This window comes from Macrobrachium nipponense, chromosome 5, assembly GCF_015104395.2.
Source record: "Macrobrachium nipponense isolate FS-2020 chromosome 5, ASM1510439v2, whole genome shotgun sequence".
Taxonomy (NCBI): domain Eukaryota; kingdom Metazoa; phylum Arthropoda; class Malacostraca; order Decapoda; family Palaemonidae; genus Macrobrachium; species Macrobrachium nipponense.
The window spans coordinates 47,640,908-47,666,722 of NC_061107.1; the positions used below are offsets into that span (position 1 = coordinate 47,640,908).

The 25,815-nt window shown below is 42.8% G+C and overlaps 1 protein-coding gene across 1 annotated transcript in view; it reads left to right on the top strand.

Moving 5' to 3' along the window:
* The window catches only part of LOC135215775 (uncharacterized), a 375,121-nt gene that overhangs the window by 64,353 nt on the left and 284,953 nt on the right, over window positions 1–25,815 (top strand). Inside the window, exon 3 of the mRNA XM_064250725.1 lies at window positions 24,029–24,101. Coding sequence (XP_064106795.1) covers window positions 24,029–24,101 — 73 coding nt within the window. The remainder of the gene's footprint in view (window positions 1–24,028; window positions 24,102–25,815) is intronic.

Here is a 25,815-nt window from a genome sequence, read left to right on the forward strand (position 1 = left end):
GGCTTATTAGAATACATGCTTAGTGAGAAGATGGATGTAGTAGAGAATTCACTTTAAGACTACGGTATGGTCAAGTCTTTCGAGAAACGCGCACAACTTTTATAATCAGATATTGCTCAAGAGAAGATGGATGAGTGGAATGGGAAACATTCTCTTCATGGCAGAAATGGTTTCCCTGAATAGAATATACTACGTATATAAGAGTTTTTTCCTACTAAGAACGGAATTAACATGTGTAAGGATGTCGGGTGGTACCATAAAGGCACAGATGTTCTGGCACATAACATAAAGAGTATTAGAAGAAAGCGCCGGTCAGAGAACGCCAGAAGCGCCAGCCTGGCGCAATGAGCCAAGAGCACCATCCAAGATATTTCTCGTTTTAGCGAGTTATTAACATAAGGGTCCAGTAGCCTCTCAGACAGCACGCTCCGGTAACGGCAAGATTCGTTCCTGATTTTCGTTACCCATTTAATCACTTAGGCCAATTCCACGACTCTCATATCGCAAAGAGCATTGAGAATCTTTTTTCGCTCCTGTTCGCGTTAACAAAGAGAAACCTATTTGGAAAAAGAGGTTCGATGCAAGAGTTTTGCATGTCGTGAGAACCTTCTCGATCAACGATAATAACTGTTAACGTATGTCTAACATTTATTGCAAAGAGTTGTGAGAACCTACGGAAAGTCTTCTTCATAGATCTCTTAGCAGGTAGAAGACGAACAGGCTTCCTGTAGACTGCTCCTTTTCCTTGAACCAAGAGAGGTAGCAATATACACCATCTTTATTTATAGAAAGGGGAATAAACTTTAGTTTTTTTTTTTTTCCCTAAATATAAAATGCTTTACAAAATTTAAGATAAAGGGCGTCAAAGAAAGAGAGGATAATACTTTATGCCTCATTTTGGCCGTTAGAGAGGTTGGATTCACAGAGGTCACGTTCTCACAGCATGTTTTGAAAGTTTTCCAAGACAGTCGAATATTCTATAAGCATCTATTACAAATGGACCTTAACAACCTCTCCACTCTGAGTCAGTCTTCGTGCAGACTGACCAGAAGTGGACATGAATGAGAGGATTTTTCAAGGTGAATGACAATAGTCATAGCCAGGACATAGAATTGCTGATCGTGTTTGATGGAAGAGGAAACTGTCCTCTTCCGATACCTCTGTGAACCACATATAGGTTTTTTCTTCCTTTTCAGAGGAAGAATCAAACTTTATATATATCTGCTATCAAAGAGCACAGTAAAAGGCTATACTCTGTCATACAAGGAGAATTAGAGATAGCAGAGGATTAAGATCGGGATCTGATACGATACCTCAATACGACAAGAGTAGGATCATGTACTTCGAATGGGATCTTTTGTGGCTTCAGATTCCGTGTTCCGACAAGATGGAACTGCTCCTCATCAAACTTCTTTGAGAAAATTTTATGAGGAATTCTTTGTTTTCTCTTGGCCCTTAACTACCAAGAAGACAAGTGAATTTTTTGTGCATTGGAATCTCGCATCAGATTTAATGGAGACTCGGCAATGGGTTCTTGCCAGAATAGTAGGTCTGGCAAGAGAACTAAAACCCTCTATTCCTGACTCAACGATTTCAGATAGAAGTTTCGTTGCCCAGGCAGGGTACTTACGTTTTTCACCTACATAAGAAGAGATGGTTTAAACGTTTTTGCCTACAAAGTCTTTGGGATGCGATGAGGGTTCGAAATGCTTCCCAGAAGGTATTCAGAGAGATACAGTAAAGAGCTAGAAATCAGGAATCCTCCCAATTTCAGCTCGGAGTCTCCTTCGACTTCCAAGCCCCTTCCCTTCCTTCGGACAAGGATAGGGAAGATTCTGCAACGAGGAACTTCATCAGCAAGTAAGAAGAGATCTCGTTAGCAACGGAAGGATTCAAGAAGGATCCTCCTCGCAGGAAGACTCTTATCTCTCATACTGTTAGATGTCCTATCGTCTAATGGATATCGTTTACTACAATCACCTTCCCTTGCGGAGAGGCCTGAAGCTCAAAGTGGAAGAATTTCTTCCACCCTTCTCCAATCTCCTGATAAACCATTGTGGAGTTTCAGGACTTTCGGACAATGTAGCGCCAACCAGGCGCCAAATGCCAAAAACAGGCGTAAAAAACGCAGAGGCAGACAGTTTCAAGGAACACTGTCATTGTCTGATGAAGAGAATTCAAGGAACACTGTCATTGTCTGATGAAGAGAAAGAGGGGGCTCCAGCCTAGCGCAGATGCGCTGGAGGCCGAACAAGTTCAGGACAGATTAAAGAGTGTCTGAATGTGGGCATCGCCAGAACATCCTCGGGGACTCTACCAAGCTCGAAGCTCCAGCAAGGGTGAAGGAGCAGTCCACCAGGGGTGCCAGACGCCAAATAGTGCCAAGTCTGGAGCCAGGCGCGAAGAAGCTTAATCTTCCAGGCGCTAAGGGCGCCAGCCATGAGTCAAGGGGCGGGGAAAAGCCCGCCTTCCAGGATCTAGGCGGCCAAAACCAAGTGTCAGGCAGGAGGCTGCGAGGCGGCCCAGCCAAGGGCTTCGGGAGCTTCCCAACCAGGACTCGAGGCGCAACCCCATGGCGCAAGCCAGGCCTTCTAGGCTTCATCCAGGAAAAGAATTCCATTTTCAAACAGGAAGCCCACCTGGTACTTCTTTGAAATAACGTTGTGATCGCTAAAAAGCAACTTTCAGTGAATGACTTTGTATTATTTCCTTTCAAACCGCTAGTGAAGAATTAAAAGCCGCTTGAAGTGCAGAGCTTTTTATGAATTTTTCTTTTTGGGGTTCGTTACATAACAATATGTCGTTGAAGGACATATTAGCTTTGTAACCTTAAGGGAGATGCAACTCTGTGGTTGATCTTCCCCTTTGCACGAAGGAGGTCAAGTTGACCTACGAGAGATCCTTCTTCTCTTGGTTTTTACTTGTTTCTCGGGATACGTTTGCTGGGATAGGGAGCCGACACTGATCCTTAACTAAATGAGTTAATTTTTATGTTACCATAGTGTTTTTTTTTTTTTGGTTTGTTTGAAAGGAGTTTGGGGATAGCTCTTTTCAAACTAAGCACAAACCCTCGTGTTAGGATCAGGTGATCGGGATCGGTGTGTGCTCCTTAATTATGCCCTAGGCATAGGTGTATTGTCATGTAAGTGGATAAGACCCATTGACAAATGACCATTAGATTCTGTCGAGTAAGTGGATAAGACCCCATTGACAGATCTACAAGAACTCTTAGCCATAGGTCACATCCTCGCTGAGGCTCTGAGACGAAGCAGACACCTAGCAATAGCTAGGAAGTCAAACCCTTCGTCTAAACACATAGGAACCAAGGTTTTATTATCTATTACCTACAACGTATGTTGTTTACCTGTCTAATCAGTAATTAGCTGTCTCTTACCCACCGCCAAAGGTGCCAATCAGCTAAGTATATATCTGACAGGGAAGTGAATGTATGAAAATGATATTGTTATGTACAATAAGGTTTGTTCATGAAACTTACCTGTCAGATATATATATAGCTGTATTTTCTGAAGTCTGACAGAATTTTAAAAACTTCCGACACACGCAGTGGTCGGCCAGGTGGTTAGTACCCATTCCCGCCGCTGGGAGGCGGGTATCAGGAACCATCCCATTTTCTATTCCTAATTTTTCTGTCGCCTGGTGCTGGAAACACCTGTTTCCAGTACCTCCGTCTTAGATTTTGGAAACTTCATTGCCGCTAGTATCCTAATTGTCTTTTAATTTATTTACTTGGATTTGTGGCTAGGCATACGCTATCTTAAATTGATTTGAATTTGATTCATTTTTGCATAAGATATCTGAATCTAGTTAGGCTAGTTTTCAGAGGGTGTTGTCTGCAAAGATAGGTGTGGCTACGAAAGCTTTGGTAGATCCGCACTTGGTATGCACGAGGGGTATGAGTCTTGCTTCTTTGTTGAGATTTGTCATGTAAGGAGTGTGAGACCTTTGTCTAATTCCGTAAGGAAGACGTATGATTCGTATGTACGCAATTAATCAGTAAACATGTAACTAATTCCGTAAGGAAAACGTATGATTCGTATGTACGCAATTAATCAGTAAACAAAAGTCAGGGTAGTGAACCTGCTAACCTTCTGTAGACTTCTTTTTGCTGCCAACCCTGTAGTATGGCCTACGGGTTATGAATATGTCTGCGAGAGGTGATCGCTCTCCTTCATTGTTGTGAAGAGTGCTACTTCAACCCTGTAATGTTGCCTTCGGGTCCCTAAACAGTGCTGTAGAGGTTATGCCCTTTCTCTAATACTCTTTCGATTCGTATCTTAGAATCGAAAGTGCTTGCTTTAGAGAGCAATAGTGAAGTGGCTAAGTGCAGTGACAGTGCCCCTTGTGTAGTGGAGGGTGCGTCAGATCGGCCTTATTTCGCCTCTAGGCCGGGACCTCTGCTTGACTCCCAGGACCCGGGGATAGAGAGCATGTCGAGGGCCGAAGGAGGGTTGCGAGGGCCCCCACCGATCTGGCGTGCCTTCGGCAGTTCTGATGAAAATCCCCAGGCCCCGGACTGCCAAAGTGCGTGCACGTGCAACGAATCCTGAAGGATTGCTTCTCGTCCTCCGAAGCGTCCTCCCCGCGTCGGGGGTTGGAGCTTTCGGAAGGACTCGCGCCCTCTAAATAGAAGCTTTATAGAAGAGGACGCTTCACGTCCTCTCTCTCTCTCGTTATGCGTTCCAGTGAGAGTAGAAGGCGAACACGTCGCTGATCACGTGTACGTCTTTCCACGATGAAATATGAAAAAGAAGTCTTAGTAGCAGGGACGCTTTTGAGAGCGGACGTCCGAGCTTTGTTTCTGTGAGAATAAGAAGGCGTTCCACCTGCTCCCCTCGTATTCTCACACGATCAACCCTTCTCCTGAGACTGTTTCGTGCAGTCGGATTTCTCTCCGAGATGTATCTCGCTTGTTTTGACGCCTGTCAGGAGCGTGACGCTTTTCTGCACGCTTCTTTTGACGCCTCGGCTTGGACGGGACGTTTAGATGGAAGCCAGGCGCGCGGGGTGCACGCCAAGCGCGCACCAGTGGACGCCGAGCGCTACTCCAGTGGGATACCGAGCGGCGCGCGGCGGCGCGCCAGGGACGCCGAGCGTGCTCCGCTGCTCCGCCAGCGCACGCCGACGTGCTCGCTGCTCGCCAGCGCACGCCAGGTGTGTCGCCTGGCTGAACGTTTCTGTTGAACTCTTCAAGCTCTTGTTTACGATTTGGGCCTCAAGAGTTTTTACCTCTACCTTCGGTGATACCTTATACCTCACATGCAAAGAATGTGAAGTAATCAGTGCTTCGGAGGAAGCTTAAAGTGAACAGACAACTTCGTCTTCGAAACCAGCAAGTCCTCGGGTTTCGTGGAACTCAAGAGGTCTCTGTCATGTTATATTGCTTTTCGCAAAGGTGGATGGAGTTAAGGAAAGCTCAAGGGAAGATCTCGTTTTTCTCTACCGCAGTCAAGACTTTGCGATAAGGCAGTTACGGGTTATGTAAAGGCTCGATGTCCTGCACGTCAGGACTCTCGGCAACGTTCAGTAGGATTCTTGCAAAGGCACTCATCAAAAGGAGGACGCTCTTCAAGGAAAGCGCAAGACAGGACTTCCTTTGCCATACTGCCAATAAATTTTAAGCTTTAGCAGGCATTAGTTGTGATACAGGACGAGGAAGCTGGTTGGAGAGTTTCTTCCTCTTCCCAGGATAATTTTGCAAGCTTTTTAGCCCATCTGAAAGGGTTTTTCAGATGATAGATTTTGTTAGTTTCTAGTCGGGACTACGCTGCCGAATTGAACATCGTCGTTCTACCTGCCGTAAGCCAGTCTCTTAACAGGATTCTTGCCCCTTCCTCGTTTGAGACGGGAATCGGAAAAATAAAATGCTCGACTTCCTGGATTACGTTTTTGTCAATTCAGTGACTTTCCCCCATTGACAATATACTATCGTTTTGTCTAAGTAAGTTGGGTATCCCCATTCATTGACAAAATCTCTCTTTGTCCCGTAAATGGGTTAGTTCTCATTGACAAACATCTCATTAACTTGATATTGCGTAAGCGAATAAGCTCTTATTGACAAGATTCGGAAGAGCTCTCATTCGTCATTCGCAGACTCGTACAAGAATAGACTTGTAGACTACGTCAATGAACGCATATGTCCAATACATAAGAAGCTTGAGCTGACTGCTTCGATTCTCTTTAAGTTTTGTTTCATGAAACTTGCCTGTCAGATATGTATGTAGCTGTATTTCCGAATTCAGCTATTATATATGTCTGCCAGGTAAGTATGAACAAACTTTATTGTAATATAATTTCATATTTTGCCTTGCGTTATTTTATTTCTGGTTGGTTCAAGTCATATACGCTTGCTGTAGTTACCTCTTCGGATGGCAACTGAGAGGTCTATTGTCTATTTTAAGGCATTTAATCGTTACTCCCTGCAGCCTTCCAGGAGTTTCCGATTTATCTTTTACCGTTGTATGGTAGTGTTCTGACGACCAAACGCATCTATCGATTTAGCGTTTTCTGTTTCGCTTAAATATACCAGCTTGAGAGTCTTTCTGCTCAAAAAATAACGGACCTATTTCTTCGTAGAATAGGGTAGCTGGCAACCCAGACATAAAGTTAAGAGACGACGTTCGTAAGCTGCTGGCTGCTGCTGTCACGCTGTGTCTTGTCCTCCAGTCCAACCGAGCCAGTAACAGCTCGTGCGCTGTCATGCGCGGTAGGTTACGTTTCTCTCTCCTGCGGGATTGACTGACTAACCGTATCTCTGTGCTGGCGGTTACGTCTCTCCTGCGGGATTGACTGACTAACCGTATCTCTGTCCTACAATCACGGACTTTAGCCTAAGATTGAGGGGATTTCTTACGTGAATAATAAAGTTTGCATTCGTTTTGCCTTACTATGTTTCAACAGAGTTATCTCTTAATCCTTTCGGTGCGCGTTACCGCACGGTATAGAACTACGAGTCTACCGCAACATTGCACTTTTATATGCTCTCCTGCTTAGGCAAAGCGCAGCCTTCTTATTAGGGAAGTAAGCATACTCGCGGAGGGACATGGATGAGCATTGCTGGGACCATTTCCTTCCTGAAGAAGTTTGTTTCCCCGAATAGACTGCAATTCAGACCACAGTTTTTTCCTACCGGGAAACTGAATATTATTCAGATCTAGGAATGATTCTGACATCTCTCAGTGCGTCTATCACCTAAGAAGGTGCCGGACATCTGGATAGGGTTTTCAGATGTCCTGGATCTTAATCTGAAGAAGTGAAAGCGATTCGGTAGTGTCCCTCCAGTCCTCTAAACGAGTTTTTGGAAGGCCAGTGGTCCAGATCACTCTGATTTTCCACAGCTCTCTCATATCTTAAGAATATCTTCTCTCGGTCCCTGTTCGAGTTTACGAGAAAGAGCCTATTATAACAACAGGCGTAGAATGTAACGATCCTCTAGAGGTTCGTTACAGGATTGCAAAAGTCCGTACGAATCGTCTCGATCGACGGCAGCAACTATTGACTTCCGCCCGAGTGGAATCTTTCTTTAGAAGTAAGTTGAGAGTTGTGGAGACTTTAGGGACGCCCTTTCATTCTTCTCTTCGATATGTTGAGGACGAAGAGGCTTCTTCTTCTCTGCTCCCTTATTCTCGATCCGGGATCGGTACCATTAAACGCCATCCTATGATATTGAACGGGATGGATGTTTAGTCTCTTTCCCCCTTTTTCAATCGCTTAGGAAATGTAATAAGAGGATTTATGACGTCAAACCCCCCAGGGAGCGCCAATGAACGCTGATCGCCCCATGTTTGGCCCCTTCAGGATCCTGGATTCACAGAGGACCTTTTCCGAGAGAGTCTGTCTACTCTAACTCGAAAGGTACCTATAACCTCTCCGCTCTGAGTCTGACTACGTTCAGGCTATCGAGATGTTGACAGGAATAAGATTACCGTCTTCCATTTCCGTCTGAAGAATTGGGATAAGCTGGCAGTCACAACTATTAAAGAATACGCAAATATGTGTGACGGCCTTTGGGCTCAGAGATTTTGTGTCTGTCAAAACAACAAAGCCCTTCACGATCTTTGAGTTCTGTGGAATCTCGAATCTCGCTCACCATATACTTTTTGTCTCACCTGTTTTCTCGGAGTCAGACACTCGTGCGAGATTCAGGCGACATATAGTAGCCCTGAGTTTCTTGTTGACGAAGTCGGTTGCGTTTATACACCCCCGATGATCGTGTAACATGAGACCAGGTTGGACTGCCAGGCATTCTTCCTTCGGGGGACTGAATCGCCTTTTTGCTCCTGGCTCCTTTTCTCCTTGGCACCAGAAGCTCGAGTCAGGAGTTGATTCGCTGACGACGTTGGGTTGCTTTGATACACCCCCAAGGTTTGCTTAGATTGAATCACCCAGGCAGTCCAGACACTCATCCTTGCAGCGAAGAATAGTGCCTTATGGTCTTCAGGGTACAGCCTTGCTGTCCTTGATTCGTCTGACTGGTCAACTGGTCGGTCACCTGACTTTAGTACAGACGGACTGACTGTGCATGTCCAGATCGAAGCTTTCAATATGGAACTTAGACGTAGTCTGAAGTTCTTGATGTCAAAGCATTCGAACCTCTCCTACCTGTAACTTCTTGCATGTAATCAGGAAGGCCTTCTTCTAACCACCCTAGATACGACAAAGAGGGTTAGTGAGATTTTAAGCCATCGTCACAAAGTTTTTGGCTTTAGAGAAACACAAGGCGGTGTGCTCTCTAAGCCTTCCGTTGTGGCCTAAGAATGGAAACCCGTTTTGTCCTGGGCCAGGAGCTTGGAACCAAGGATGGCACAAGTTAGTGGGCAGGAGCCAGAGAGAGTCCTGTGCCCTGTCGGGTCTCTCAAGTTTTATCTACATAAAACTCAAGAAAGCCCAGCAAGTCATTCGGACAATCTGCAGTGTTCCGAAAAAGACCAGACTTGCCCATATCGAAGAACACCCTGGCTTTAGTGTTAAGGAGTTCTTTCAAAAATGCTCCTTCATTGTGTTTGCACAAAGATTTGAAATCTTTTTATCTGAATGCTCACGAGGTGAGGGCGCGGCCTCGTAAGTCATTTCAACAGAGCATGGCACTCGGCAACATCCTGAGTACCATGTTTTAGCGAAGGAACTCTGTGTTCACTTCACACTCCCTGCGAGATGTGAAGATGGCATATGAGATCTGCTGCTCGCTAGGGCCATACGTGTCTGCAGACACAATCTTGGGGGCAAGGAAGTACCACTCATCCTATCCTGTAGAAAATGGTTAGGAAGAGCTCTTAATTTAGTTGTTGAGGTCGCCGACAACGGCAACTTCTTAACCTCTTAAGCCTTAGTTAACACGTTAACTTTGGCTAGGTTGGTCAGGTGGTGATATATATATTTATATATATATATTTATTTTTACTTCTTAGCCCTCATGGGTATGGGTCAATATGGTCTAGTCACATTGTGGTCACGCCCCCGTGACAGATCATCTGGAGTGCACCAGCTTTATAGGTCTCTACCTCGCTGGCAACTCTAGTAAAGCAGAAGCAGACTTGGGTGACAGTAATCACGAAGTCAGCTATGCTAAAACAGGTGGAACCAAGATGTAAATCATCTGCATGCATTTGTTTCCCAAAATCCTTCATTCTGTCCCTTCCCACCTCCAAAGGTGGGATTCACTATATATATATCTGACAGGTAAGTTTCATGAACAAAATGATATTGTTATGATACAATAAAGTTTGTTCATACTTACCTGGCAGATATATATAATCAAGTACCCACCCACCTCCCCTCAGGGGACAGTGGAAATAAAAATTATGAATAGAAAATGGGAATGGTTCCTGATACCCGCCTCCCAGCGGCGGGAATGGGTACTAACCACCTGGCCGACCACTGCGTGTGTTGGAAGTTTTTAAAATTTCTGTCGTACTTCAGAAAATACAGCTATATATATATCTGCCAGGTAAGTATGAACAAACTTTATTGTATCATAACAATATCATTTTCATACATACTTACCTGGCAGATATATACGATTGAATGGCCCACCAGCCTCCCCTCAGGAGACAGGTGGAAGAGAAAAATCTGTCAAATTAGAAGGTAATAGTTCCTATTCCTGCCACCCAGCGGCAGGCCGGTAGATCACCTGACCTACCTACCTGTAGTGTGTGCCGCGAAATTCGAATTTCTATCGGGGACGACGGAGTCTATAGCTAAGTATATATCTGCCAGGTAACGTATGTATGAAACTTTATTGTACAATAACAATATCATAATTCATTCTAATTAGGGCACTGAATAATCCTGGTGGGTTTGGCACTTGGTCTTCAAGACCTAAATTTCATAATCAATCAATCAATCATATCTTCCCAAATCAAATCACTGGGACACCAGGATGAACTCTCTACTGGTGGTAGTTCAGCAAATTTGAGAGTGCTCTATTACAGAAATTTCCTATTTGCCATGAATTTTGAGGTAAAAACTAATGGCAAAAAGTTTGGTAAAGTTGAAAGAATTAGACTCAAAATAGCCGAAGATGAGACTTCTTTGGATGCTTGTATTATATTTGATAGTATTAGATCTGCAGAGAATGCCAACACCTAAACCCTGAAAATGAATGGCCATGAAGTCGATGACAAGCCACTACAAACAAAGCTGTTTGACATCAGCAATTTTAAAGAGGACCTTTTTGATTATACAGTGGTTTCTCTCTCTCTCGGCTAAATGGCTTGTGAAATTTCTACCTCGGGTACCCTTGCCCCAAGCTTACAAAACCTTACTTGGGAATTTTTAGATAAAAACCATACAAAGGTTGAGCTGCAAAAATATTGTAGAAAACTGGGTTTAAAGAATATATGGGGTCGTAAATTTGAAATAATTGATCTCCTTATGAATACTCATAGAGAAAATCGCCCCAACGATGAGGAAATCAATTCTCAACAAACACCTCGAAGTACCACCTACACACATACAGAAAAGGCGGGGTAGGTAAGTAAGAAAAACTTGCCAAAAACAGACATAACTGAAATTAAGGTGATACTGAACCGAAAGACGACAGAAATTGATGAATTTAATGAAATAATAAAAGCAGCAAATGTCACTATCAATAGATTAAACAACCGGCTAACTCATTAGAAGAACGTTAAATGATGCTATGGAAGCTAAAACTCAGGATGCCAGGACAGTAATATTGGGAGATACAAATTTGAAAGATATAAAATCATCTGATCTTGGAGAACACGCGTTCATCAGAACAATTAATGGAGCTAACATCGACCTTTTAAAAAGTTGGGTGTCTGAAGAACTGAAGTGGGAGCCAGTATGTGGTATGCAGGATGTATTGGAAGATGAAACCCTGTCTAACATTCTGGATAATATGGGAAGCCTTAATGCAGAGCTCAAGAAAGTAAATGGAAACATGGAAATTATGGTATGCCAACTATTTCCAACTCTACGAACAAATGAACTAGAGGAGATCATTAATCATCACAATAGCCAACTAGTGGAATGGGGCACAGACAACGGTATACAATTATGAAATGTGAACTGTCTTTGAAACTAGCTACTGAGAGGGGGTGGATGAAATGTGTTTTCATCTGAATAATGAAAATCCTGGAATCTTCCTAAACAGATGTGGTGTCATAAGACTACTTGATTCACTCAACAAGCAATGCCAATATCTAAAGTTATTTGACGACTGGAAAAAATGAAGATGTCACATGAATGGACAAATACACAGTTAGAACCAACCATTAAACAAAGAAAAAATCAACGCCCCTCGATTTTCGGGAGACGGCCAACAAGTGAACGCGGCCAAGATCAAAGAACAGCTTTCAATGGAGGACAACCTCAAAATAGCAACCATCAACAAGCAGATAGCAGAAATTACAAGAGGCGATACAATGAAGAAGGGTTAAGAGACGAACATAACCAACGTTATCAACACAGACCAGCTGGATGCTACAATTGTTGTGAATTTAACCACCGTTAAGGGCAATGCAGATACGACCACAGAATTAAATGTAATATTTGTTACAGATTGGGACACAAAGGGCGTATATGCTCTAGCTATGTTCAGTAGGAAAATGGCCAAGAAGAATGTGCCCCAGGTGATACTATAGAAGCGACTACTGTAAGGAGGGAAATACGTAATCAGTTAACTATAGAGCACATAAATGCACAGTCATTATTAGCCCATATTGATGAAATAGAACTGTTAATACTGGAAAGAAACATAGACATTCTTTGTGTAAGCGAAACCTGGTTAGATTTGTCTGTTCAAGATAAGTTCATTCATGTTAAGAATTTTAATGTATATAGGTGTGACTATGGAAAAGGGGGAGGAACATTAGTATATGTAAGAAATGATTTGAAGGTTAATAGAATATTGACAGATGTAGAGAAAACTAATGGTGTTGAGGACGTCTGGATTAGTATACATACAGCATAAGAAATTACCATCTTATATTGTTGGGTGTGTCTACCGGCATCCAAAGGCTTTGACACCCTCCTTTGATTATCTTAAAGAAACTTTTAAAAATGTATCTTTACGTAAAAAACCTGTGTTCGTTTTGGGTGATTTAAATGAGGATATGCTTGTTCCTAACAACAAATTAAGTAAAATAATACATCAGTTAAATCTCTGTCAAACAATAACTAAGCCAACTAGAATAACAAGCACGTCCTCGACATTATTGGATGTTGTCATTACAAACAAACAACAAATGATTGTATATTCAGATGTGATTTCCTGTCCCATTGCTGATCATGAGCTAGTAACTTTACAAATTGATATTTCTAAGCCAAAGGAGAATACCTGTTTAAAAGAACCTTTTGTGTCTTAAGCATTACAGTCAGGAACCAGGTTTTTTTTTTTGTAGTACTTTACTAAAAATAAGGCTCCAGATTTTAATTGTATTCTACAAACTGATAATGTGGATGTACAGGTTGTAAATTTTTACCAAAACCTTTGTTTGCTGCTTGGATGAATGTGCACCATTTGTGACCCAAGAAATTACCCGGCCCCCAGCCCCTTGGATAAATAATAACCTTAAAGCAGAAATGAAAGCTAGAGATGACCTACAAAAGAGAGCTAAAACAGATATACAGAACGAAACACTACAAGATCATTACAAAAACGAAAAGAAACGGGTGAATACTTTGATTAAAGCTAGTAAGTCGGGACACTTTAAAGATAAATTTCGTAACTGTAATGGCAATGTGCCTAATAAATGGAAAATAGTTCGTGAAATGATCCCCAAAAATAATAATGCCCTTTTACCTGATTATAATGATAAGAATGAAAAAGTAGAAGAGTTCAACCAGTATTTCTCAAGTGTTGGTAGGACAGCCTTTGAAAAATCTCAGCAAAATATAGATAGGAGCAATACTTCACAACTTTTAAGAAATGAGTCGAATAGTTATTAATGAGAATTTTAATGACTTTTTTAGGCCACAGCCAGTTGATGTCGAAACAGTTATTTTAGTAGTTGGGGAGCTTAATGACACGGGAGCCTATGGATCTGATTTGATATCCCTCCGTTTCATTCGGGTTGCCTTACCGATAATTGCGTTTTACTTAACTGTCATAGTAAATACCTCTATAGTGACTTGCCTTTATCCAAGTTATTGGAAGTTGCCCCACGTTCTGCCCTATTTTAAGAGTGGTGATGCAGATAATGTAGAGAATTACAGACCGACATCACTTTTGCCCATTATATCTAAAATTCTAGAAAAGATTGTGTCAATTCAACTCATAAAATATCTCGAGGAAAATGATTTACTGTCTCACACTCAACATGGATTTAGGTCTCATCTCTCTACTGAAACTGCGTTATTGAAAGTTACAGAAACTATTTACAGAAATATCGATGACAAAAAGATATCTTTACTTATCCTATTGGATCTTTCTAAAGCTTTCAATAGCGTTAGCCACAATATTTTACTTCATAAATGTACACAATTAAAAATTGACCCTCTCTGGTTTAAAAGCTATCTAGAAAATCGTTACCAGTCAGTGAGATTAGGCGATGTTATATCGTCCCCTAAACCAGTAGAATTCGGAGTTCCACAGGGATCTAATTTGGGGCCAATACTTTTCCTAATTTATATAAATGATATGGCTACTGCTGTTCGAGACTGCATCTTGGTTCAATTCGCAGATGACAGTCAACTTCTAATGACTGGTACTATAAATGAACTAAATAACTTGATTGTAAGAGCAGAAAGAATTTTAGAAATGGCGAGATGTTATTTTCAAATTAATGGATTAAATATTAATGAGTCTAAAACTAAATGTATATTCATTGGCTCTAGGCAGTTCATATCCCAAATTCCTGAAGACACAAAATAAATTTGTTCATGCAACTTACCTGTCAGATATATATATAGCTGATAATTTCCAACGACCGACAGAATTTAAAACTTACGACACACGTAGTGGGAGTCAGGTGGTTAGTACCCATTCCCTGCCGCTGGGAGGCGGGTATCAGGAACCATTCCCATTTTCTATTCATAATTTTTCTGTCGCCGGTGTTGTGAACATCTGTTTACAGCACCTCCGTCTGGATTTGGAAACTTTTTGCTACTTGAGTATCCCTTTTTGGTTCTTTTTTATTGGATTAATTGACTTGGATCGGTGGCTAGGCACACGTTATTAGTGGATTGATTTGATTTTGGTTTGGATTTCTCCTTGGATAATATGTCAGGGTCTAGTATAGCTAGCGCTAGATTTTGCTCTAGGACTGATTGTAGAGGTAGGCTACTGAAAGCTTCAGTAGACCACATACGGTATGTAAGAGTTGCAGGGAGCATGAATGTGTGTATGAAAGCCGTGCAAGGAGTGCGAAAGATTAACAGATTCTGAGTGGAAGGCGTATGATACCTATCTTAGGAAACTTGAAAAGGATAGGTTAAGGAGGTCTTCCTCCAGGAGTGTTTCAGGTGTGCAAGAAATTAATGTTTCTCCTGTTAACCCTCCTTCTGTTAATGCTCCTAACCCTGTAGTGTTGCCTCCGGGCCCTGAAGCAGTGTCAGTAGAGAGTAATACTTTGTCCTTAAGTTTTGGAGTCGATTCGAAATTTAGAATCGAAAGTGTTGGCTCTTGAGAGCAAAAGTGATGTGCAGAATGCAGTGATACCCCTTGTGTAGTGGAGGGTGCGTCAGATCGGCCTCGTTTCGCCTCTAGGCCTGGACCTCTGCTTGACTCCCAGGACCTGGGGAGGGTGGAATCATGGTCCGAAAGCCGAAGGAGGGTTACAAGGAACCCCCACCGATCTGGCATGCCTTCGGCAGTTACTGATGAAAATCCCCAGACTGCCAGGGAGCGTGCACGGGCACGTCTCCTCAAGGAGTGTTTTTTCGTCATCGGAGGCTTCATCCCCACGTAAAGGGTGGAGTTCTCACGGTGCTTCCCGTCCGCTGAAAAGGACGGCGTGTTGTTGACGCTTCACGTCCTAGTTCTCCGAATCTGCGATCTTCTCCTGACAGTGCGTTCGCTGCTTTTCCGCCGCAGAAAAGGCGTAGAGAGTCTTCGGACTTGGATTCGGGTAGTTCGTGCGAGCGATACAGTCGCTCTAGAGGCTCGGGACGGAGGCCGTTACCTGGGGAGGAGGAGGGAATGGCCGTTCCCCTCGCCACCGCTCTCCATGCTCAACAGGGTAATCAGTCCCTCCCCGGAGCAGGAAGATTCGCCAACCAAGAGGATGCTTCAGTCACTGCAGCAGCAACTTCAGGACGTTCTTGCTTCTAGAGAGTCTCTTCCGCGTCGTAGAAAGGATGAGAAGCTTCCTGTGAAGAAGTCAAGACCTTCTCTTTCTCCTCGCTCGCCTCTCTCTTCGTTCGAGTCTCCCTCTAGAGTTCGTTCTGCTCCCCAGCAGCTCTCTAGAGGAGGTGAGAAGTTTGTTTCTCGCTCTAAGGATGAGATATCTCCCGCTCGCAAGTCTTCGAATGTTCGCAAGCGAGTGGTGGACGCTGAGCGCGCTTCTGTGCAAGTGGAGCGCGCTTCCGTTGCCGCCAAACGCGCACCTGTTGTTGATAAACGTGCACCAGTGGACGGCAGCCGCGCGCTGGCTGCCGCTCGGCGCGCGCCAGTGGAAGCCAAGCGTGCACTAGTGGACGCTCGGTGTGCGCCAGTGGACGCCAGGCGTGTTTTAGTAGATGTCGAGCGCGCACCTGTCGGCGCCAAACGTGTGGATTCGGACGCCAAGCGCGCGCTGGTGGACGCCAGTTCCTCACCAACGCAAGTTCAGGTGGATGAAGGAACCCTTCCTGTTTGTCAATTTCTTCAGAGTTTCCTCCTACTTCTCCAGTTTCTGAGGAAGGAGTTAGCGATAATTTAGTCGAAGCAGAGGAAGAGCAGCAACCAGCTCCTGTCTCATCGGACTATAAAGTTTTGATGCGTCTTCTACAGTCGGAGTTTGGAGAAACTTTTCAACCGGAAGCCCCTCGTACTCCCCCTTCTCAATTTTCTTCTTTTAAAGCATCGAAGGCATCGGGGTTCGTTAAAATGAAGAAGTCGCTTTCCACGAAGCAAGCGTTCCGGAAAGTCCATGAGTGGATGGAGAAGAGGAAAGCGTCAGGAAAGTCCTCTTGGCTTTACCGCCATCAAGACTCTGCGGTAAAGGAGGTCATGTGGTATGAGACGGGAGAGGACGTAGGTGTTAAACTACCAGCCTCTGCTCAAGGTGATTTCGGGAGCATCGTGGACGCCTCCAGAAGAGCCCTTCTGTCTTCATCAAAAGTCACTTGGACCCATAACGAGTTCGACTTCCATCTAAAAGGCCTCTTCAGGACTCTAGAGGTCTTCAACTTTCTCGACTGGTGTCTTGGAGTTTTAGATGCCAGGTCAAGGAGTTCTGATACTATTAGTCTGGGGGAGCTGTCCAGTGTACTTTCTTGTATGGACAAGGCCGTCAGGGATGGTTCTGAGGAGTTGGCTACTCACTTTAGCTCGGGGATTCTCAAGAAGAGAGCACTCTTCTGTAACTTCACAGCCAAATCCGTCTCTCCAGCGCAAAAGGCGGACTTGCTTTTCGCTCCGTTTTCAGACCATCTCTTCCCCCAGACTATGGTTAAGGACATAGCATCAAGCCTTCAGGAGAAGGCAACGCAAGATCTTCTGGCTCAGTCTTCTAGAAGACCAGCAGCTGCTTCATCTTCTGGAGTTTCGTTTACCAAGAAACCGAAGCCCTTTCGTGCTGGATCTTCCTCGAAAACAGCCTCCCGAGGAAGAGGCTCTTCCAGAGGAAAAACCCCTGCTCCGTCAAAGAGTAGGAAGTGATTTGGAAGTCCTTCAGACGCCGGTAGGAGCCAGGCTGCTTCTGTTCGCGAAAGCCTGGGAAGAGAGAGATGCCGACCCTTGGTCGCTAGATGTTGTGAGGAAAGGTTACAGGATCCCGTTCTTGAAGTCACCCCGCTATCCTCAACACCAAGGAAATTTGTTTGTCTCCCTCTTATCGGGAGAGAAACAGAAAGTGCTTTTTTCGATCTGCTGGAACAAATGATCGAGAAGCAAGCGGTGGAACAGGTCTTCGACCTGGAATCTCCAGGATTTTACAACCGTCTGTTCCTGGTGCCGAAACATTCGGGGGGGGTGGCGACCCGTCCTCGATGTCAGCAGCCTAAACCTCTTCGTCATAAAGAAGAAATTCAAGATGGAGACGCCTCAATCTGTGCTGTCAGCTTTGAGACCGGGGGATTGGATGGTCTCACTAGACCTCCAAGACGCGTATTTTCACGTCCCATCCATCCCCAATCAAGGAAAGGAATACCTGCGATTTGTCCTGAAGGGGAAGGTATTCCAATTCAGGGCACTTTGCTTCGGTCTGACCACAGCGCCGATGGTTTTCACCATTCTGATGAAGAACGTGGCAAGGCTGCTTCATCTGGAGAATATAAGGATCTTCTCTCTACCTCGACGACTGGCTTATTCGAGCTTCATCGCGGAGACCGGTGTCTGGAGGACCTGCACACGACCATGTCGTTAGCGAAGTCCCTGGGGCTTCTGGTAAACCTCGAAAAGTCTTATTTGACTCCTTCTCAATCTTTAGTCTATCTGGGGATTCAGATGGACTCCGTGGCTTTTCGGGCTTTTCCGTCCCAGGGGCGACAACTTCAATGCTTGGAAAAAGTGGCGACCTTTCTGGGGAAGGAAACATGCTCGGTGAGGGAATGGATGAGTTTGCTGGGGACCATTTCCTCACTGGAGAAGTTTGTTTCTCTGGGAAGGCTGCAACCTCAGGACCTCTTCAATTCTTCCTAGCCAACAGTTGGAAGAACAAACAAGATCTGGAGGCGATCTTGTGTTTAACGAGAGAGGTGAAGGATCACCTAAGTTGGTGGTCAGATCCACGGAAGCTCGCAGAAGGGCTCTCCCTCAAACTTCGGAACCCCGACCTAGTGTTGTTTTCCGACGCGTCGTCCACGGGTTGGGGAGCAACACTAGGAGGGAAAGAAGTGTCGGGCACCTGGAAAGGGGAACAGGTGCCCTGGGCCACATCAATCTGAAAGAGCTGTCAGCGATTTACCTGGCTCTCAGGTTCTTCCAGGAAGAAGTATCCGGCAAAGTCATTCAGATCAACTCGGACAAACACACAGCACTGGCATACCTAAGAAATCAGGGGGGAACTCACTCGCCTTCTCTGTTTGCCATCGCAAAGGAACTCCTTTTTATGGGCGAAAGCGCAAGAAGTCACTATCCTGACAAGGTTCGTGTCAGGAGTACAGAATGTTTCGAGCGGACCTTCTCAGTCGACGAGGACAGCTTTTGCCGACAGAGTGGACCCTTCACCAAGAGGTTTGCCAGTCGCTGTGGGACCTGTGGGGTTGTCTGCAGGTGGATGTCTTTGCAACTTCCAGGACGAAAAGACTTCAGCTCTATTGCTCCCCAGTTCTGGACCCGGGAGCAGTCGCAGTAGACGCCCTACTTTGGAGTTGGTCGGGTCTAGACATATACGCTTTTTCCCTTCCCCCGCTCAAGATCCTCGGGGAAGTGATGAGGAAGTTCGCGGCATCGGAAGGAGCGAGGATGACACTCATCGCCCCCTTCTGGCCGGCAGCCGACTGGTTCACAGAGGTGATGTCCTTCCTGGTAGACTTTCCGAGGACTCTGCCCTTAAGGAAACAAGATCTACTCAGACAGCCCCACTTCCAAGACTAGGTACCACAAAAAAAAAACCACCTCCACACCACTCTGAGTCTGACTGCGTTCAGACTATCAAGAAGTTGGCCAGAGCGAGGGTTTTTCAAGACCTGTGGCGAAGGCGATTGCCACCGCAAGGAGGCCCTCCTCAATCGCTCTGTACCAATCGAAGTGGGCTGTCTTCAGATCCTGGTGCAGGAAGAAGGGCATTTCCTCCACCACAACCTCTGTGAGCCAGATAGCGGACCTTCCTTCTTTATCTGAGAGAGGGAATGAAGTTTGGCTGTTCCAACTATTAAAGGCTACAGGAGCGTGCTTTCTGTAGTCTTCAGGCACAGAGGACGCGATTTGACTAATAATAAAGACATTCATTGATCTCATTAGATCGTTCGAGACTAGAAGGTCATCCAGCCTAAAGTACCCTCGTGGAACTTGGATGTGGTGCTCAAGTTTTTTATGTCGAATCACTTCGAACCGCTTCATTCAGTTTTCTATCAGGAATCTGACGAAGAAAACGATCTTCCTAACCGCTCTGGCGACGGCGAAGAGGGTTAGCGAAATCCAGGCCATTAGCAAGCAGATTGGGTTTTCAGACAGTAATGCGATTTGTTCTTTAAGTCCACGTTCTTAGCAAAGAAGCGAGAATCCTTCCAACCCGTGGCCGAGGACCTTTGAAATCAAAGGGTTGTCAGAAATAGTGGGAAATGAACGTGAGAGATTCCTGTGTCCTGTCAGGGCTCTAAAGTTCTATCTGCAGAGAACTAAAGCTTGCAGAGGTTCGTCTGACAATTTGTGGTGTTCAGTGAGGAAGCCTGATCTTCCTATGTCGAAAAAACGCACTGGCGTTCTTCATCAGAAGTACGATTAAAGAAGCTCATGATAAGTGCAGTGATAGTGATTTGAAGCTTCTGAAAGTGAAAGCTCACGAGGTGAGAGCTATTGCTACTTCGGTAGCTTTTCACAAAAATATGGCGCTCAAAGATATTTTGAATGCCACATTTTGGAGAAGCAATTCGGTGTTCGCTTCACACTACCTACGGGAGGTGAAAGTGACATACGAAAATTGCTTCTCCCTCGGACCATACATTGCTGCAGACACTGTTTTGGGGGCAGGAGGTAACACTCATCCTATCCTTTAGGGATTAGGGGGGTGTTTTTTAACTTGTGTTTTATGGTTGTGGGGTGACCGCTGGGGCGGGTCTCCCTTCCATTAGCTTAGTTAAGTGGGATACCTTTGGTAAACTAAGCCAGGTGGTGGTATTTTGTCTCGTTGCCCTCATTAGTATGGTCCATGGTCTAGTCACGTCGTGGTCTCGGCCCCTGTTTGACAGATCATCCTGGAGGTGCACCAGCTTCATAGGTCTCTACCTTGCTGGCAACTCTAGTAGCACAAAGCAGACTTACGTGGCAGTAATCACGAAGCCAGCTATGCTAACAGGTAAGGAAACCAGGTATCAAAATACCTGCATATATGTGTTTCCTAAATCCTCATTCTGTCTCTATCCACCAAAGGTGGGATTCAGCTATATATATATATGGACAGGTAAGTTGCATTGACAAAATGATATTGTAATGATACAATTAAGTTTGTTCATACTTACCTGGCAGATATATATAATTAATTACACGCCCCCCAACCTCCCCTCAGGAGACAGTGGAAATAAAAATTATGAATAGAAAATGGGAATGGTTCCTGATACCCGCCTCCCAGCGGCGGGATATGGGTACTAACCACCTGACTCCCACTACGTGTGTCGTAAGTTTTAAATTCTGTCGGTCGTCGGAAATTATCAGCTATATATATATCTGACAGGTAAGTATGAACAAACTTAATTGTATCATTACAATATCATTTTCAATGGATTTGCAATTGAGAAAAGCATTAAAGTAAAAAATCTTGGGGTATATTTTGACCAGTATATGCTATTTGACGTTCATATAGATGAAGTTTGTAGGAAGGTAAATTGTACTTTAATATATTAAATAGAATTAAGGACCGATTTGATAGTGAAATGCAGGGAATGGTCGTTCAGTCTCTTGCGTGAGCATTCTTGACTACTGTTTAAAGATCTGGGCTCGACAACTAAGCAGCAGCTGCAGCGGATACAGAGTGCTTCAAAACTTTGACAGCAAAAGAATTGATGGGAAAGCCAAGAAGTATGATCATGCAACTCCAATTTTAGATAGCTTGCAATGGCTGACAATCAAACAGAAGATTGATTTTGATTTATGTGTCATGATCTTTAAAATTTTACATAATCTAATTCCACCATGGCTTTTAATCTAATAAGAGTTGGAGATAGACGTAACAGACAAACTAGATTTAATGATGACCTTTTTGTTTCAAGAACCAACACAGATCTAGGAAGCAGAGCATTTGTTGTGCGGGGTCCATCAGTGTGGAACAAACTGCCAACCAACTAAAAGCATTAACTAATATTAACTCTTTTAAACTGAATTTGAAAAAGTATCTATTGTCCAAATAATTTTTATAGTAAAACTACATATATTTTAATTGAGCTCTTTTACACTTTTACTCTATTTTAGCAGACTATTTATGAATTTTAGATTCCATTTTAAGATAAATGTTCTTGACTCTAGTTAATAAGTACTTGTATTTCATAAGTAATTTTGAAATCGAAATGTTATAATCATGCTAAAGATAACTTTAATATTATAGTGAGATATACTGTAACAACTTTTATAACAAATGTTTTATCAAGGTAAGAATTTTATTGAGCCTCAAGTACTACTATAAAAAATTCATATTTATATGCAAAATTTTCAATGTTTTAATTACTTTTATGATGTACCTATATATGTCACAAATTCTTTATTGTTCTTAAAGTTGTATAAAGTAAATCTATGTTTTTATGTTTTATGATAATGTAAATTTTTATGAAGGCACATGTAAATATCTAAGTTTTAAATGTAAACTACAATGTAATTTGTATTTATTGTAATAGCCAATGTAAATATTGGAATAAAGCTTATTATTATTACTCTCTCTCTCTCTCTCTCTCTCTCTCTCTCTCTCTCAAAATACATACTAAACAGATGTTAACAGCAACACAAAACCACGAAACTCTCTCTCTCTCTCTCCTCTTCTCTCTTCTTCTATCTCTCTCTCTCTCTCTCTCTCTCTCTCTCTCTCCTCTCTCTCCTCTCTCTCTCCAAAAAGACATATAAACGATTGTTAACAGCAACCACAAACCACGAAACTCTCTCTCTCTCTCTGCTCTCTCTCTCTCTCTCTCTCTATCTCTCAAAATACAGACTAAACGACGTAACAGCAAAACAAACCACGAAACTCTCTCTCTCTCTCTCTCTCTCTTCTCTCTCTCCTCTCTCTCTTCCTCTCTCTTCTCTCTCTCTAAGACGATGTCAAATGGAACTCCCATAACTCCTCCATAACAGTATCATACAGCAATATTAATGTCATCATATCAAAATAAAGTAATCAATACATACTGTAAACTTGTAAAGTGTAATTTTGTCTTTTGAAAAATGTTTTCTTCAAGAAATTATTCCTTGAAGAAGCTTTATATTAGGAAGATATGCCAATAATATGTAAGATATAGGTTTTTATTATGAAGATATGCCAATAATATATAGATATGACAATAATACGTAAGGTAAAAGTGGTTTTATTATGTTTACCCTTCGTTGAATACGATCATCTGTGACAGTTATCATTTGTATGAATGCAGTGTTCGGAGAAGTTAATTACGTGCTACCAAAACAATAATGAGGTTCGAATTAAAAATTAATGTGTTCCTAAATGTTATTACTACCACAATTACACTACTACTTGTAACATTTCTTAAAAGTTACGAATGATAAAGGTCGCTGTGAATCAGTGTAACTCGATGTTTACATTTGGTTGCTGGCCACTCAAAGTATAAGTTGATGTCAGTAATGTGGAATTATTCCATGGATAGGCTATACATTATGAAGATATGACATGATATATAAGGTGGTGAGAATGGTTTTATTACGTTTATTGTCAGTTAATATCATAATGTGAATCTGTTCATGTATGTTGGTGGTTATCAAGACTGCGGCCGAGGCTTAGCCTACTGATGAACATGTAGTAATCTACGATTTCATATTAGCGATGACAGAGTGGGAAGTGGTCAAAAGAAAAACCCGTGGTTAACTGATCCCGTGACTGCTAATCCGCGACTAAGGGAAGCCCGACTATAATTTTTTTTTTTTTTTTCTCCATTGTTAAATATAAATGTTTTATTATGAACTTTTATTAGAATGTTCACTGTTTTGTTTAATCTCTCAGGAATGTTATTGTAATTTCCTTTGAGTGTAAATAATTGCAGCGTTTTAGTCCTAAATAAGTAAGCTTGGCAGAATGGATTAGGTGTATCTTCTAAGTTGTTCTTGACAGTTGATAATTTTTGAATTATTGAAAATTCTTGACCAGTTTGGAACATTGAATATCAATCTTTAGAGTAGAATTTTTTCCCTTTGCCCCTCAGTATGTTCACTCACATTTTGTTCACAATTACCTTAAAACTATGCTTTCTACATGAGAAGATTGATCGTACTGTATTAAAGTTTCTGGAATAGGTATTTACTTGATGTATATTGTTTATGATACAATTTTATTTTGCTCTAGAAAAATATTTAGAGATAATGGAAGTGAAGTGAAAAGGTATGCAGGTATGATGAACATTGCTGATAGATTCTGCTGAAGGTACTACTCAAACAAAAGGTAACTTGGATAAATCTTGCTCATGGCATTCAAGTTTGTTTGGGGCTACTAACTTAAAGATGAAGATTCGTGTTATTTGAACTGAATTTTGGGTTAATTTTCTGTGGTTGAAGTTGAAGGGGAAACTGGAAATTTGATCATATTTTACTCTTCTTTAGGGCTCGAAACAAAGAGGTTGTGTGGGAGCCTCGTGGTCTGTATGTGAGGAATATTCCACTTAGTTTATCAGAGGTAAGTTTATTTCTTTATGTTGAAGTTACGCCTTTGCATATTGATTAATGTTGAATATAAAATGTGCATGCCAGAAAGCAGTTGTTTAATGGATATATGAGGGGCTTAATGTTATAAATAAGACAAGATTTAATCCCGTGGAAATGTATACCTGAGCTTTTATGTAGAAATATACATCTTCATTGCAAACTGGATTTGTTCATCGGGAACTTAGTACCAAAGTATAGTTAAATGGTGAAGATATGGGGTTAGTTGGGAAGTTTCCCTCATTTGCCTCTGTCACTTTTCTTATGGCCACAGTATGGTACAAATGTACTCTGCTCAATGTCCCTAATACATTGGACTCCCATATTCGAGGGGGATGTGTACCAGATCCATTGAATAGTTAAAATCTGCAAATACTGAGAACCCAATCTAAAAACACTTATAACTGCCTATCTTGAAAGTTCAAATACCAAATGTAAACCTTAACATCCCACATCAAATATACCTTAAATTACTATATTACTGTATATTAATCTTTGAAATTTGCATTGGTAATATAGTTTTGTACATGCAACTTCCCCGGCAGATATATACTTAGCTTATGTCTCTGACGTCCGACAGAAATTCGAATTTCGCGGCACGCTGCAGGTAGGTCAGGTGATCTACCCCCCTGCCGCTGGGTGGCAGGAATAGGAACCATTCCCGTTCTAGAACCAGATTTTCTTTGTCGCGGTAGTGTCAACATGTTGTTGCTACCTCTTGACTTGATTTTCGTTTTTCATCGCCATCGATCTTCTGGGCTGTCTTTTGCAGGGAAGTACTGGGTCTTTGGTTCGGCATACGCTTTTATTAACTTTTTAATGAATTTGGCTTCGAAAATTTAGAAGAATTTATGACGTGTAACTACCAAAATTTTCGGTAGGCACTCACATAGTTTGCAAGAAAGGGAAATATTAATATTTATTCATTAATACTTGTAATAAGTGTTAGAATTGATTGAGGAAATAAACTGACTTCCTACTTTAGGGAGTCAGTAAAGCATGTAACTAGATAAGTTTCTTTTAAAAGTTTTTTGGATACTCGTACTAACGAGCAATTAGAGTATTAACAGTACTAGTAGTGTTGCATCCTCATCACCTTCTTACTTCGCAGAAACTTCAAATTCATAATTGCAATTTGAAGACAAGGATTGTGGCTCAAAATGCGAGCTATTAAAAGGTAAGAAGTGATTACTGATCGGCTCTGTCTCGCTCTCAGGCCTAGACCTCTTCCAAGTTCACAAGCCCAGAGGAGAAGGAATGTCGAAAGCCGTAAGGAGGTTTCAGAGAATCCCCACCGGTCAGGCGTCCCCTCGGCAGGTTCTGTAGAGCGTCCCAGACTGCCAAGGATAGCCATTGAAAAGGCATCCTTAAAAAAGTGCGTCTCTTCATCTTACATCCGAAAAGACGAAGAATGTATATGTTTGGAGTTTGGATGATCTAGCGCGTTCTCTGAAAACTAAGAGAACACTGAGCAAGAGCCAGCCAGGAAGCCGCGTTCCAGCAAGCTAGCGTGAGCCACGTTCCAACAGCCAGTAGCGAGCCGCGTTCCAGCAAACAGACTAGCGCGAGCCGCGTTCCTACAACCAAACGCGAGCCGCATTCCAGCAACTGAGCGCGATCCGCGTTCTAGAAAATTTTTCTTGGCGCAAGGCGCCTTCAAAGAGACGAAGTGCCAGCCTGGCGCAAAT